Source organism: Phaethon lepturus, unplaced genomic scaffold (genome assembly GCF_000687285.1).
Source record: "Phaethon lepturus isolate BGI_N335 unplaced genomic scaffold, ASM68728v1 scaffold33776, whole genome shotgun sequence".
Lineage (NCBI taxonomy): Eukaryota > Metazoa > Chordata > Aves > Phaethontiformes > Phaethontidae > Phaethon > Phaethon lepturus.
In genome coordinates, this window is record NW_010546148.1 from 1 (window position 1) to 16358 (window position 16358).

General features: G+C 45.4%; 2 protein-coding genes across 2 annotated transcripts; one reads left to right on the plus strand and one right to left on the minus strand.

Moving 5' to 3' along the window:
* The first annotated feature begins 464 nt into the window (after positions 1 to 464).
* MTFR1L (mitochondrial fission regulator 1-like) lies at positions 465 to 11012 on the plus strand. The gene is made up of 6 exons (XM_010289204.1): positions 465 to 479; positions 1303 to 1407; positions 2128 to 2237; positions 2986 to 3197; positions 6218 to 6530; positions 10553 to 11012. Exons 1-6 carry the CDS (start codon positions 465 to 467, stop codon positions 10656 to 10658), a joined length of 861 nt encoding a protein of 286 aa, XP_010287506.1. The 3' UTR covers positions 10659 to 11012.
* A 2320-nt stretch (positions 11013 to 13332) lies between these two features.
* Positions 13333 to 16052, minus strand: LOC104622428 (aurora kinase A and ninein-interacting protein-like; the record flags this gene model as incomplete). The annotated part of the gene is made up of 2 exons (XM_010289205.1): positions 13333 to 14285; positions 15917 to 16052. Coding segments are annotated over 2 exons (1089 nt in total), but the record flags the coding sequence as incomplete, so codon positions are not given.
* Between the last annotated feature and the right edge of the window lie 306 nt (positions 16053 to 16358).

The following is a 16358-nucleotide window of genomic DNA, read 5'->3' on the forward strand; positions in this document are numbered from 1 at the left end:
GGCGGACTCCGTGAGCGTAAGCGCCGCCCGAAAGGGCTCCCTCGGCCGGCGGGCACCCTGCGGCCCTTCCCTCCCCCCCGGGGCCCTTCCCTCCCCCCGGCTCTCCCGTGGCCGGTAGCCAGAGGGCCGTCACAGCGGTCAGTGCACTCCCAGCTCGGAGATTCAATTTAAAATACACATCAGGGATTTTAAATCGAACTGCACAAGGCCGACGTTCAGGCATTGTGTGCATAACAAGCTCCAGCAATAAATAAGTTAATGGATTTGCTGGTCGACTGAGTGAAATAACTTGCTTGGATTCCGGTTTGTCATTGTGGTAATTTGCTGTCCAGAGTCTTGTGCTGCCTCCTGACACAAGAGCCTGTGAGGGCAGAGGGTTAGACGGTCAAAGGACAGAGCACTTCACCTTTTGAATCCATTTCAGCAGTATCCAGAGACCACTAAAGCATTTGCTCTTTCTGAAAATGCCTTCCAAAGCTGTTCTTGTCAGCCCTCAGATGGCTGACAAGGCATTGAATGCACTTTGTCACTTTTCCATCATCCAAGAAACGTTCACAGCCTTATCAGTGCTGCTTGTATTAAAGATCAGAAGGTACTTAAAAGGGGCTTAGAAGAAAGATGGGGACAGACTTTTTAGCAGGGCCCGTAGCGCTAGGGCAAGGGGTAATGGTTTTAAACTAAAAGAGGGGAGATTCAGACTAGACGGAAGGAAGAAATGTTTCACCATAAGGGTGGTGAAACCCTGGCCCAGGTTGCCCAGAGAGGTGGTGGATGTCCCATCCCTGGGAACATCCCAGGTCAGGCTGGACGGGGCTGTGAGCAACCTGCTCTGGTTGAAGATGTCCCTGCTCATGGCAGGGGGGTGTGACTAGATGGCCTTGAAAGGTCCCTTCCCACCCAAACTATTGTATGATTCTATGATCATGTGGAAGTGAGAGTGTTCCTTTAAATGAGACTTTCTTCTGATTTAATTTTTCTTCCAGGGCCCTCATGTGACACTGCTTTCATCCTTTTGGTATGCCTGTCATGTGGAGCTCAGTGTCTCTTACTGCCTGCTTTTAGTTTTCAGCCCTGAAAGTACTACACCCATGTTTAAAATGCCCTGTAATAAGTGGCTTTCATGTACGTTCAGCTGAAACAGTTTTATGGAATGAGTACCTTAGTCATCAGCAGGTTCCCAATTAAAAGTGTTACTCCACAAATAAAAAGTCAGAGATCAGAGCTCCTGAGTAGATTGTATATGACAATTTCCAATTTAATAAATTTTAAGAAGTACTAATTATATCACATGGCTTCTTGTAGACAATCCCCATCTGGCAGAACAAACCCCATGGCTCAGCACGCAGCGTTGTGAGGAGGATCGGGTCAAACCTCCCTTTAAAACCCTGTCCCAGAGCAACCTTTGAGGTAAGCGAACTCGTAAGGGGTTTGGTGATCACGTAGAGGAAGCTGCTGTTCTTGAGCAAGACAGGGCGCTGTCACGAGCTGCCGTTCTGTCAGCCACATGTGTCTGCAGAATTGCAGTCACAAAACTCGTGTAGCAGTATAGTTAATTTTAAGATTTTTATTTCTTTTGTTTTTGAAATTCTGTTCTTGTGAAGTGATCATTGGCAATTTGAGGAAAATACCTCTTCAAATCGCGTGTGTGGACTGGGTTAGCAAGCAAGAGGAGACAGAACCATGGAGTTGCTGGACTAGTGCTTTGTTGTGTGACCTCCAGCAAGCCACATGCCCTCTGGGCCTGTGTTTCCTAAACAGTAAAACAAGGTTTATGGAAACGCTTACGTCACTGTTTAAGCTGAAGGACAGCGCTGGGACTTGTAGTAGCAAAGTGTTGCACGTGGCCTTGGCAGCATACTAAGCTGTATCAAGTATCCCTTCACTGCCTTGCTGTTCAGCCTTGCAGGGCACAGTAACACACCAGTGCACCCAAGAACACGTGCAGAAGCCAACACACAGAAGCGCTACGTTTCCATAAGCCAAATGGTGTTGCTGTCACACATCCGACAGACGCAGCTGCCCGCCTGGTGCAGAGGAGGAAGGCTCTGACAGCCAGTACAGCACATCTGAGGTGGCTTCAGGAGACAGGACCACTGTCTCCTTAATATGTAACTTTCTTCTTTTTAGGTTCTACCAAATGTTTCGGAGCTCTATTTAAATGATGTCCCTCCAGTCCCCACCTTGGCAGACATTGTGTGGATAGCAGCAGATGACGAAGAAACATATGCCAGAGTCCGGTTGGTTTCCCCTTTGTGTCTGCTGATCCTTATTTTTATACGATGGATTATTTTGCACAGCCTAGGCCAGTCATTGATCAAATGATCACAACTTCCAGTCCTCTGAAGGTCTGATACAAGTGCCTGTTGAAAGACATTTTTCACAAGCGACAGCTAAAAAGAAAATTGGACAAAGGACCCCAGGAGGAATTCCTGTAGGAAGTGCCATGCCATCTTTTACTCACTGAAAGATCTGTGCAGAGTAACCCCCCTGATCCGTGGTATTTTCTGGTTGGAAAGTTAAAGAGTTGAGTTCTCCCAGGACTGAAATATTCTGCCCCCCAGGAGTTCGGTTCTGGTCAGTTGAACTTTTGTCCTTAAAGCTAGGCAGTAGTAACAGGTATCTCGTGAAAGATAAAATGGACTTTGAAATCAGTGGCAAAAGGTAGTGGGTAAGTGACATTTCCCATGTGCACCCACCCTGGAAACGAAGACACAGTTTCCGGGAGGGAAATGACTTTTGTTTCCGCGTCCTCTCACCACATCTTGTGCCGTTGGGTCGTGATTTCTGTGACAGGCCTCCTATTCCCTGTAATGCAGAAGGGCACATACAGCAGCACCGTATGGGGGTACATAGAGGGGTACATACAGCATAGTGGTGCAGGGGCTTGACTCAGGCCCGGTGTCCTGAGCTGGAGAGCGTTGCTGAGCATTGTTGTCACGGAGGGGTCTGGACCTTGTAAATGACCAATGGGTTTTTGTCCTGTAGAAGCGACACTCGGCCGCTGAAGCACAAGTGGAAGCCGAGTCCCTTCACTGTTATACAGCGAAATGCTTCAGTCCCCAACCTGAGGAAGCAGGAGGAGAAGCTGCTCGCCTTGAAGAAACCTGGTTTACCAGCGCTGAGCCGAACAACAGAGCTCCAGGACGAGCTGAGTCACCTTCGGAGTCAGATAGCTAAAATAGTTGCTGCAGAGTCAGGTAGGAATATAATGAGCTTTTTGGGGTTGAACAAGACGGGCTGAATTAGTGACCCATGTCATTTCCTCCATACAGACCAGACTTGCTGTGGTTTTTCCACCAGAGCTGTGGCTCCCTTTCGTGGAAAACCATCTTTGGTGTCAGCTCAGTGCTGGTTCTGTCTTTAGATGTTTGCATCTGTTTCGTTGGAGGATTCCACTTTGTTTTTAAGAAATGCCAAGTGCTGCTTTGTGACTGCATTTGCTGCATTTGATCTGGAAGTCGCCTCATCTCGAGCACCTTGTTTGATGAAAACATGTAGTGTGTTCTTGACATTCCTGCTCCAAGTCAGCCACGAGTGCGAGAGTTATGTCTTGATTTGGGTAGGAGTGAGATATTAGTGTTTGTTTCTGTTGTGAAAATGACATTGCCATTTCCATAGCAAATAAGGTATTTGGGGAAAAGACTAGCTGAACCCAGTTTTTTCTTTCTTTTAGTAAAATTGTATGCAGTTAAAAGCCATGTTTTAGCCACAAAGCTGAACTGTGAGGAAAGAGTTTTTACTTCTCTTCCTTTCATGGCTTTTCCTGTGTACTCAGCTCTGAAAATATGATGATGTTTGGTAGGATCCAAATCCAGGTGGTTCTATAAGTCTTGCCGCAACAGTGGCTGGTTTGGAGTATGGAAACTAGTAAGATAGAAACACCTTGGTATCTATTTATGGAGTATTCAGAAGGCAGAGTTGTTGATCTCCCAACTCAAAAAACGTTGAACAGTTTTGCAAACTAAAGGAATTTAGTCCTTCTTGAAGACAGTTTTTCTTAAAAACTTTCTTGCAGAATACTTTTGCCAATGGCCAAGGCAACAGCTTTGTTATGGCTGCTTCCAAGAGGAAAAGAAGGACCTATAATTCTTCCCTTTATTTAAAAATAACCAAACCAACAAGCAAAAAAATACCAAAACAGGATTGTGCTACACTTGAAATGATATAGTGCAGGTTAATTCCTGTTTATGATGGGTAATAATGGCTGATGAAACCTTCCTTATCCTACATCTGAAAGCAAATATTTTCTTAAATTCCCAGACTGCTACTTTGCGCCGCACTGCATAGCGTGTGCACGAGACCAAATCTCTTGGGACATGTGAAAGACGATGTGATTGTCTGATTATTATGGCCCCAAGGGACTTGCAGCTTTAATGACTGCCTGTATTTAGTCCAGCTATCCACGAGCCATAAACGCATTTGAACATTGAAACAGAGTTGTTTGAATTGGTTGAAATGCTGGTTTCTACATGAGCGGCTTGGGTTCTTTTTCGGTTCTGTGTGATGGCCAGTGGACTCTGTTTGATGTCAATAGTGTAAATATATACGCCACCACATGAGGATATAGATGACACTTTTAGCATGTGAAGTTGTATTTAGATGGGGTGAAATATTTCTTCACTTCCATGGTAAGGGGCTGTTGTGAGATAATGCACATGCTCATGTTTCTTGTCATCTTCGGTCCCGTCACAGTACGTGGGATCCTGTATGCCACATGCCTCGACTCTTAACAGCAGCGTGGTAAAATGAAACCGTCTGGGGATGAGGGAGCCACGTTACCCTCAACTCTGCAGGGAATAAGCGTAAAACAAGGCATCACAGATGTCCCTTTGAGCAAGGCTGTGTGTGTCCTTTCTTCTTCGTGCAAGATCAGAGGAACAACTGAATTGGAATTCTGTGCTTTTTCCTTCTAAGTTCTGTCTCAGCTCTACAGTTGCTCAAGCTGTGTACTAGAAAAATCCATTTTAATTCAAGGAGAATAATAACAAGGAAAATTAGAGGTCCAGGTGGGAAAAAAGATGATTTAATCATTTAATACCTTTTTCTTTCCCTCTTTACTTGGCAGTGAGACCGGTTGTTATCAGCTGGCATTTGAGAACAGTTCGTATTGACTTCGCATCCTCCGAGTCAATAACGGGGAGCTGTGATTTAGGGCCCGGCTGTAGCTCAGTAATCTGATGGAGGAGATAACTGTTTAGCAGGCTTATTTTGGAAAGATCGATGTCAAAAAAGAAATATTGTGCAATCTGCTTTATTATATACTGTTAGAGAAATCTCTTAATTGGAAATTGATAATTAGCTACAAGTTTACTCTTGAGGCCAAGGGCATTAGTGCTTTAAGGTACAGTTTGTTTTCAATACAGGAGGGTTCTTTCAAGGAGATGTGCACTAAGCATTTTTCTGGGTTTTTGATTTTTTCCCTTAGTGTTTTACACTGGAAATACCTGACTCATTTTCACTTAATAACACTTGGAATTTACATAGCTGTTCTTATCCTCACTGCATTTTAAAGCATGAGCAAATAAATCCCATCTTTCCTGGGGACTAGGGAATAGTGGAATTCTCATTTTATAGATGGCGATGGGAAGCAAAAAGGTGAGAATGCCTGCAGTCACAGAGTGAATTGCTGGGACCATCTAGTGTAAAATGCCGGAGCTCCTGAACCAGCTCTGCCTGTTCTCACCAGGCATAATGGTTATGGGGGTCTGAAAGGAAAAGAAAGGCAAGTGGTTCTCATTGCGGTGAAGAACAAGAGGAGAATAGTTAAGACAATTAAGACCCAAGTTCTGACACAGCCTTCCTCTGTGACCCTGAGCAGCAGCTAAATCTCTGTTCCTCCACTTCTTATCTCTGTTCCTCCATTTCTTATCTGTAAAACCAGGAAAAGTAAACATTACCTGACTTGTGCAGGGTCGGGGTGCAGTGTTTGAACTGGAGGGGTGATACAGTGATGGGTGATACGGTGATGGGTACAATAAGAATGGGGGGTTGGTGGGATAAAAGGTACTGGAGAAGATCTTGCGTTGTGACATGGTGTCACAGGAAGCAGAGTGGGCATGGAGGGTGACAGAGACTATGATGAATTGCTTTTCTCATAGCATGGGGGAAGAGCTGGCTGATGATGCCTCTTGATTTATATTCTCTTGCTTTGAGGAAAAAACTACCTACATGGTTTGGTATGGGTTTAACTATCCACCTGTATTGTTTTCTTTTTCAGCTTCTGCTTCATTAACACCAGATCTATTATCTCCAGGAAGTTCAAATGCATCTTCTCCTTTACCTTGTTTTGGACCCTCTTTCCAATCTACAACTTCCTTTGTCATTAGCGATATCACAGAGGAGGAGGCAGAACTTGAAAGCCCCGAGCTCCCATCAGTCTCCATGCTTTGTTCTGCAACCTCCGAGTGTTGTAAACCAGACCCAAAGGATCCCGACGAGGAAGATTCTGTGTCTCTTTCGAAGGCCAGCAGTTTTGCAGACATGATGGGCATTCTTAAAGACATTCATAGGATGAAGCAGAGCAAAGACTTGTAAGTGCTTCCTGAACTCTCTCGATTTTATTTTCTTTTTCAAAGTTTGTCTTTTTGTGGTCTGTCAAATCATCGTAGACACTGGACATTGCATGCACTGCTTTTTGGTGCTGCTCTGTATTCATGATTCACAGCGGGGAAATACCTGTTTATAGCAGAACTTGCTAACATGTTTCTGAGGGTTTGTTTTTTTTAATGATGGCTTACCTGCCTGGATAGAAAGCAGTGGCAGGGAACTTAAACATCACAATGTTTGGCTGTTTCAGCTTGTTCACTTACAAAAAAAGCTTGTGTTTAGCCTGATGAAAACCAGACCCGTATGCACTGGCAACCGTTGGGGTGAGGATCACGCTCCGCTCTCTGCTTGCGGTGGTTCCAGGTGCTGGTGCTTGGACCATCTTGGCAGACCCAAGTGGTTGGGAAGCTCGGCAGCGCTTTCAGCATGGCACATACAGGAATTAACACGCGGAGCTTTTCGGCTTCTCGGCTTTTGCATCTGGCCCAGCTCTGAGCGTGGGCAGTTTTGGCTTGTCTCAGGATGAGTTTACACACTGATTGTGAGAACACCTCGAGCTGCCGATGTGCCAGCTGCTGCATAGCTGCAACAGGATTCTGCCCAGCTGATAAAGTAGCTTCTTTAGTGTCAGTGGTATGGCCTTCATCTTACGTGTGAAATCACAGTGATAAAGTTCAGTTTCCACATTTTTCAACCCAAAGATCTATCCAGCCATTATGTTGTGTGAGTAGGATTCCTGGCGGCCAAAAATAACATGTTGTGTGATGGCTGTTCACAATTTCTATGCCTAATTCAGTTGAAAAGAAATTAAATCCTTAGCACTGAAAAAATTATATAGTCAAATGAGAGAACTATGTTCAGCTTGCATCCAGATTGTCAGTGCAGCACTACACATCCATAATTCAGGCCACATAGCCTTTTGCTCTTGTTTTCCTAAGTGTTAAATATTACTCAAAACTGAAACACTCACTTGCTTTATATAAATGCCTGTAATCTTTCTTGGGGGTGAGTAGTATTTGTGGACCACAGGTGAATTGCAAAGCAGTGCTTTGGGCATCCAAACATAATTTTGAATTATTAGGGAAAGGAAGAGAGAAATTGCAAGAAAAATTCTGCTGTTTTGTGTGACTCAGCCACGTTGGCTCAGGCTTTAGATAACTTACCTGTTCAGTCTGTAACTGTGCCATATTAAATCCAGAAAAGCTTGCAGATGCTTCATGGTGTGACAGAACTTTATCAGAAACATGTGAACCTCTACGACTAAGCATTCACACGTAACAATGTAATTATCAATCTTTTAATTAGTGCAGACTGGTATGTCAGCCTTCTGTGGAAGCAGACTCCCTCTGTGCCAGATGAAGATAGGGGAAGGTGCATTATTGGGGGGGGGGTGGTGCAGGAAAAACTTGTACAAATAGAGAAATCCGAGGCGTTTATCCATGCCTGGATGTGCCAGCAAGGCTCCTGCCAGCACTGACAGAATCCTGAGGAGCCAGGTGCTGACTGGGGGGAGGCTGTGAAAGGCAGCACGTGGGTGACGGGGAACGTTGCAGTGTAATGGGTCACAATTTTACATTCATTTCCTCGACAGAATGTGTGAGAACAGCTAATAACGCATGAGTATTTGATCTCACGGTTACCCTGAGAGAGAAGCCGTGTGAATGGGTGAGCGGGAGAGGTGGCCTGTGCGCAAAGAAAGGATTTACCAAGAGCCTTGATTCTTTTTAACGTTACAGGAGATGGGGGAGAGCAAGGATTTTGTGCTGTAGAATACCTGTGCTGCCAAATCCCTCCTTGCTGGGGTGCAGTGAGCAAAGGAACTGAATCACCGGGACCCTTTTTTCCCCTTGCAACAGCTTGACTGATCAGCCGGGAGCTGGGTCATGCTGCTGCTGCTGCTTGCGTCAAGGCTAGGAACACTTTAACAAAAAAGCTCAAGACTGTCTCTTGCTGGAGCTGAACCGTTTTCCTTGCATCTGTTTCTTTATCTCAGCCTCTAATGTGCCTCCTACAGCCATCAGTGACATTTTAGGATACGGTTATTACAGCTTGATGAAAGCTGTTTGAAGAATCACAGGTAGTTGAAAGATGAGGTTTAAATAAATCACTCATGCTCGTTACTGGATGAGCTTTAATTCCTAGGCACAATCCTCTAGTGTCGATGCAGTTGTGTGAGCAGCCCCATGTTCTACAGCTGTACTCACAGCTGTTAGGTTATGCAGAGCAGTTTTGCGAGTGTAGGTATGTAGCACTCGTAACTCCTTATTCCTTTTAAGTAAGGATCACGTACTCTTTAAGTGGATGAAGGTACCAAATGATGCTTAACGAGATAACTACATAGCTGCTTCTCTGATGCTCCTGTTTAGGACTCGGTGCTTAAACACAACCTTGGAAGCTTCAGGGATGAGTGAGAAACGCAGAAATGTGCGTGTTTCAACAAATGTGAAATAGAGGCTGTAAAAGTGTCTGGGCCGCCCTCTGCGAGGGGAGCAGCCGAGAGGTGTGCCTGCTGAGCCGTGCGCTCAGGCTGGGGTTAAAGACAGGTAGCGTGAGGAGCTGCTCGGACTGTGAGTACACTTTCACTTGTAAGTACTGCTCTTACGGGACTGAACAAATTAATTTGCCCGTAATTATTTCCTTGGCCCTTTGAGTGGCTGCAAAGGGCTGAGACGCTGCAGTTGAATGCTGGTGCTCCATGGTCTGCTGCTGGTTGTGCCTCGCTGTAGGACATTGGTACCCTTCGGTAGATCTTCCTTTTCTCACCCCGGCGTGGGTTATCTGTCTCCTCACTCATCGTGGGAGAGTTTTCCCTTGTGATCACACATCTTGAGGCTGCGTCAGTGCTGTCCCTCATCGCTGCTGTTGGTGTCACTGCCGCCTCCGGCTGCTTCGGTTCCTCCCCCCATGTGCCTCTGCCAAGGCAGCTGAGGGGTACTTGAGTAACGCTGAATCCTCAGGAGCAGTTTGGGGAGGGCTCCAGACCCTGTATCACCCTGTCTGTCTTTCCACCCTTTTCAGAAGGAACAGTCCTGTCTGGAGGACATCAAAGGCATGTTTCTGGCTACAAAATCATCTTTTAAATTGTGATGCATTTATGCAATTAAGAACTTGCGTCAAACAAAGCTGATAGGGCTAAGGGTTACCCCAGAGTAGCTCAACGGCTCTTAACGCAGCTTACTAAAAGCCTTGCCTGTTAATCTGAGAACAAGCCCCTCCTGAACACATATGGAAATACTTCAGGGAGACTTATTCTTTTAGGAATGTTTAAAACACCCATAATGTTTTCTGACCAAGGGAGGACTTCAACTATTTAAAACAAAAACAAAAAAACCCCACATTTATTATTGCAGGTTCTGAACAAAACCTTAGGGAATAATTCATGACACCTAAGGAAAAAGAACTGGGTTTTGGAGTCCTGTAAAAAAACCTCCTCACTTCTGATGTGAACTGCTTGTCTGAATTTGTTGAAGGAGACAAGATGCTTTGATAATAGAATGCTCCAGAAAAACTCATGTGCAGTAGCTAAGTGGAAGGAAATGTTATACTAGCCCTCCTTTAAAATTCCTGTAATTACCCGTCTTTAAATATGAAAGCATATATCCATTCTGTAGCAAAATTCATGGAAAAAAAATAGTTCCAGGACTTCAACTCAAACTTGTAGATTCACTTGTAGATTTATACTGAGGGGACATAGGCTGTAAATAATGAAAGGAGTTTTGTTTTACCTACTTGTTAATAACACAGTTGAATAAAAATTAAAGAGTTTTGATGCTGAGATTTTCAGGATAGCCCTTGATCCACAAAATAAGCTCCAGGTTTTCTAAGCCAACATGGAAGGTCTGAATTTTTAGCTACTTTTTGTTGGTTGGTGGTGGTGTTCGTGTACCTCCTCCACTTGTGACAAAAGGCTGTGGAACAATACTTGAAAGACTCTATAACCAGAGCTGTCAACCATCAGTTTGGCACTTTTCCCCACTAACACACTGTGCTTTTGTCTTCCACGTAGAACCCGAACTTCAGTGAAGGAGGAAGACCCTGCCATTCTTATAGCCGAAGTTCTGAGGAGAAAATTTGCCCTAAAGGATGAAGATCTGGCCCTGAAGGAGAAATGATGTTACTGTTATTAAACTCTGTAATCAAAAGAGTTATGCTCCCAGAATTTTCTCCACAGTAGCTGCCTTCCTAAGGATTGAGCCTTTTGCCTCTTTTATTAATTAGAAATGGTTTCTGCACTGGACACTTACTTAGGAAAGACCCTACGGATTTGATGTGTTTTCCATGTATTGGTGTATTTAAGAAGAAACTTTTTAAGAAGATGGAAATTCTTTTCCACCTGTATTTTGATGTTGATTATTGATAAGGATCTTGTAAAAAGAGTGCAATGAGTGCTGCCGGATGATGTTCTTTCTACCTACACTTTTCCTTAGGTTAAATTAAGCATTAACTTATAACAGTCTGTTACAATATAACTAGTTACCAATTTCCAGTATAAATGGATGTCAAACATCCAGGTCTGTCTCCGTTCCGAGTATGGTACAGAGCTACCGAGAATAAGCTAATTAATGCTTCCAGTGTTGACGAGGTTGTTGAATCGCAGTGGTAAAAGGCACCAGCCTAATGGCAGGATGAAACTGCAGTCAATGATCAAACCACTCAGTCATATCGGATGCCCGCTGGTTTTAGTGTGCCCTGGGTATTTCTTCACTCACAAATTATCCCCACAGTTGCATGACAGAATGGCCTTAATTTCTTGCCAGTAATTTAATGTTTCATTAATAGTCCTTGTATTCAGATAATGTATTTTATTTAGCATTCAAAAGGTCTATTTATTGAACCACCAACGCTAAGAGCCAAGCACCCACCACCAGAGCTGCTACCGGATGAAAGGGAAGAAGGAACTTGGCATTGTCTATGGCTACAGTTCTCAGTAACTGAAGAGGTTTCCTTCAGCTGCACATTCTCTGCAATGTTCCTCATGGCTGTAGTTAAAGTATGATTTTTTTCCTTTATATAAAATGGAGCCTTAATAAGACAATGGTTGTCCTCGATGTTATTAAGATGCATATGTCCAAACATGTCAGCAGTGGTGCTTGTATCTTGGGCAGGTTGGGGTGCAGAATTTCAGCTGCTGCAGCTGAAGCATTGGCTGGTGGTGCTGCAGATGAATGAAGCCAGATGCCAAGGATTTTCTTAACCCACCAAGCCCTCAGCCCTTGAAAAATTAAACCATCACGCCCACCTTAAAAGTGAGAGAAAGGCTTGTAATTGCCTCTGCTACCCAGCGAGTGGGAGCAGAAATAGCATTTACAACTTAATCCGTTTTACAGGGAGTTGCCTACAGCTCTTTGTCTCTCTGATGCACATCCTTTCCAACGGATGATACAATCATTCTCATTCTCTGTCCCAACAAGGCTCCTCTGGGTAATGATGTGGTGGGAATACACCTGTCTACAGAGAAGACTGAAAGGTTGGACCAGATGATCCTTGAGGTCCTTTCCAACCTCATATTCTGTGATAAGATGGAGCTGTAACCAAGAGTCCCTGCTCCTGCACACATGCTCTGTATGCCGGCTGGATGCAATTATCAAAATATCAGAGCAGTTAACTTCTGGGTATGACGTAACTCCAGTTTGGTCTATTGTACCAAAATTGTGTCCCAATGGGAAAGTAAAGATAGCTTAAAAGGCAACACTCACAGTGTTAAAGACATACTCAACATTTAAAAAAAAAAAATAAACACAAAAAAACAGGGCAGTTGCTGCTGACAAAGCAGGCTGTTGTTCTGGAGCATGATTGTGGTCGCAGATAGACGCTGCTGTCTGCTGCTCATGACCCCTGGGGTTTTTGAACAGCTGGTCCCTGCGCTTCAAAACAGAGACGATCTAAAGCACGCCTGTCCAAAATGCTACGTCTCCAAAAGCCAGGGATCACACTGTACAATAAGTGCCACTGCTGTTGGGGAAAAGGGGCAGCTGCCACAGGCAGTTAAACCAGTACTGACCCCTTCTTCCTCTGGCCCAGGTGCTCACTGGCTCTGCTCTCCACCTCACCAGGGCCGGACCGACAGCATCAACCTGCGGCTGTAAGCCCTTGTGGGCACACACTGCTCCATTGTGGTGCGCCCCGCCTGTGAAAGAGCTACGAGTCCCACATTGGGATTACGGTTCAGACTTACCCAGAACAGATGCACTGTTACAATTCCTCCTCTTTGGCACAGTCTTCCTCGCTTTAAACCTCTGGTACGTCTGGCAAGAGCCATTAAGTGCTGTGATCCCACCTGCATCTTTCACAGTTACAGACACACAAGCTGAAAAAGATGGACCTCCCCTTCCTGCCCCACACGCTAGCTGTCACGTACAGGGGCTGGCACAACCACAGTCCTGAGAGACATGGAGTGGAGCTCAGCCTAGAAGACCTTTAAATTTGGACTTTCAGGATCCTAAGAAACACAGACGTGTTTGTTAGCAGTGGGCTTTCAGGCCAAACAGCAGCATGCTACGTTAACACCAGGCAGTACTAAAGCCAGGCCTTAGCCACACAGGCTGTAATCATGATTGAAACAGTCAAACCATTACAAACATACTCCTTCAAAATTTTATTTATTAAAGCAAAATCTCAGAGAACAAAGAGGTCCTGCCTGTTGCACAGGCTCTACTGCATATGCTGGCTAGACCATATATGTAGAAACAATGGGTACACTTACCTAATTCTGACCGCTTTCTTACAAAAAAAGGCTTTCCTGAGGCTTCACAAAAGGTCATTAGGCGACCCATTCAAGGTCGCTTGTCAGTGTTTAATCACTGTGTTCCCTTCTGAATCCTGCGTGAACAGTACGTCATAGCACACGTCCAACAGCTGCTCCCCTGGTTTGCCTGGGCTCCTGCTTGCAGCATCGCTGGAACAGCCCTTGTACAGAGAGTTTGGCAGCTGCCTGCGAGAGCTGCCACTGGCCTTGCGAGGAGATGGGCTGGTCTGGCAGCCGTGTGCGATCACTCTGTTCCCCTCCGAATCCTGGGTGAACAACTGCCTGCAGGGACTGCTCGGTCCCGTCTTGCCGGCCCATCGCTCCTTGGCTGAACCAGCACCAGCGTTCTGGCTGCACTCTCTCAGAGGCTGTGCTCTAGCTGTTTTTTTTGGAGATACGTAAAAACCAGCAGCCCAGGTACTGTCTCTCACTACAGTAGGATTTATATTCTCAGTCTCAGAGAAATCAGTGAAAGAATTAACACTGCTCAATCGGTGTGGTTTCTTACTCTGGTTTGCACCAAGTCTTGGTTGGAAACACAGTCCAGTCTTCGCCTCCTCTGGGAGCAGCTGGCCCTCTTTGTTTATCCCGCAGTCTGAAGTTACGCTGCCGCTCGCTGAAACCGTTTCTCCAGCAAATAAATGGGACTCATTTCTGTGAGCGATGGTCCGGTTGCCCTCTGAGTCCTGGGTGAAGCTGAAGCAGCAGCAATCCTCTCCCGCCCCACAGGAGGCTTCACTCCTGCCATGGGACTCCGCTTGTAACAACAAAGAGTCTGGCAAAGGAGTCAGCAAGGCCAGTGCCTTCTGTGCACGAGGCTGGGGCACAAGCTGCACCGTCTCCTCCTCGGCTCTGAAGGACTGTTTCTGGGCTTCCTCCACCTGCGGCAAAGCCAAGATCTTCACAGGGGGGACTGCCAAAGAAATACCTTTTTCTTTACAGTCTTCATTCGGGATGAAAGGAGATGGTCTGGAGTTTTCTTTGTCTTTTCCATCTGAAAACAACATGGACTTGGTTAAAGCCAGAGCTGGCACACACATTTCTCAGGGTTAGAACCACCACTTTACTGCTGCTTCAAGAAGCGCCATACAGACTGTTCTATGCCAGACTAACACTGCCAGCGCCTCATAACGATCTGCATTTGTGCTGCTGAGGCTGCACTGGAACAGCAGCCTAAAATGTTGGAGTAGTTCAAGTAAGTAAGCTTCCCTCAAGTGAGATGCAAGAGCTGCATCCACAACAAACAACTCCACAGTGAAACTTCCACAGCTTGCCTTCATCACCCGATGAAGGCATTGACTCCCACATTTGCTTCTGAAACGATTTAATATAAAAATCTAATACAACTTCTCAGTGTAAGTGAGCTCATCCTCAATTTGAGATAAACTAAAAGAAAAAAAATACAAATAAGAAATACTCCATCATCTTAAATCCTACGGACCCGCTGGATGAACAGCGGCAGCACTCAATGAATCCAAACACACACAATGAATAAGCAAATGCAATCAATCATGGGAATCAAACGGGGGAAAAAAAGAGGAAAGCACAAAAAACATTCAAAGGGAGCAGGAATAACGAATCCAAAGCAAAAACCACCAATGGCCCCGTGGCAACACAAAAATTCCAACAAATAATTAAGTTGTACAATTTATTAACGCTTCCTCTCATCTGCTTATTGCTACATTAGCTTAATGTTCATGAACCAGCCATTACGCACTTACAACATGTAAACAACTACACAATCCTACACTGCTGGTTTCCGCATCCATTTAATTTCTCTCCATATTTGTTAACTTGAGACCCACGGACAAATCCCAGCTTCCTGTATTCCAGAGCACAAAAGCAGCCTCAAACGCACAGAGGTTGTGAGCTGGCTTAATTAGCTTAAACGTTCCAGTTCCCTTGTGACTCTTTCATTGGTTCAGTTAGCATTAAACATTGCATTCTTTAGCAAAGCCTTTGCCCAACCCTTCATAAAAAGCTTTCCTCACTCACCTCCCGCTGACTGCCCTTACAGGGAGGTTGGTTGAACCAAGTAACAGTAATTTTCACTTCCAGCTATAATGTTCTTCCAAGGGTGTTTAACTGACAATTTAAGGTTGCTATCATTTAGAACAAATCCAGCACGTAATGCCCTAGATGCTGCCCGTTACCCAGGCAGGGAGAGCTGCCCACAGGACACCACCAGGCTTGGTACTCCTGCCGAAGTGACATTCCCAACGGGATTGTCTGTTATGTGATACCATCGGGCAACCCACAACTGGACATTTTGTCACCTGGATGGTTTGTATCCGTGCTTGGGCTGAGCCAGGCTTCCCAATGTTCCACTGAAAATTCCAGTTTTGTCAAGAATAAAGCCTGGTGCATTATTTAGCATTCAGATTGCTCTCCAGTGAAGACTGGCTGTGACTGCTCTTACTTAGGCTGTACCCTAACACTGTAAAAGCTGCTTGCCTTTAGGTTAACCATCACAATAAAATCACTTCTGAGAATTTAAACCTTTACCCTCTTCCCTAGAAAATGTATTTTTCTGCCTAGTAAAGCTGCCAAGAAATAATGCGAGATGGGTTTCCTCTTAATGGCCTGAAACTACGTTCCCACAGGGGCACGGCTGTTCCACGTTACCTGTCTGAGCGCTGAAGAAGGCGGAAATGGTGGTTTGCTTGGTGCGGGGCTGAGAGGCTTTTGTCTGTGTGAACGCAACTGAGGAGAGCTTCCTTTCCGGAATTCGACTAGATACTTTTGGCTTGACTATGAGAGACTGGGTAGGAGTGAATCTATGCCATTAAAAACAATTGTACCCTTCTTCCAGCATCGTGGCCTAGTCCCCACCTTTGTTAAACGCTTCAACTCCTCCTGTTCTGCCATCACAGGAGGGCTGAGGTGGGAAGGAGCCCAAGGAGGTCACCTTGTCCAACGCCCTGCACAAGCAGGGTCACCCAGAGCAGGACGCTGAGGACCAAGGCTGCCGTGCTGCACCGTCCTAGCTCTGCTGACCCCCTCACGTCCCTCTCGCACCTCTTGGAATGCTTCTGCAGCACACCCGCCTTGCAGCCTTGCTCTGCCA

Bases quoted from the DNA above. Each gene is read 5' to 3' on its own strand.
- MTFR1L (XM_010289204.1), top strand. The intron at 3,198-6,217 runs GTAGGAATATAA...TTTCTTTTTCAG, and splicing joins AATAGTTGCTGCAGAGTCAG to CTTCTGCTTCATTAACACCA. The intron at 6,531-10,552 runs GTAAGTGCTTCC...TCTTCCACGTAG, and splicing joins ATGAAGCAGAGCAAAGACTT to AACCCGAACTTCAGTGAAGG.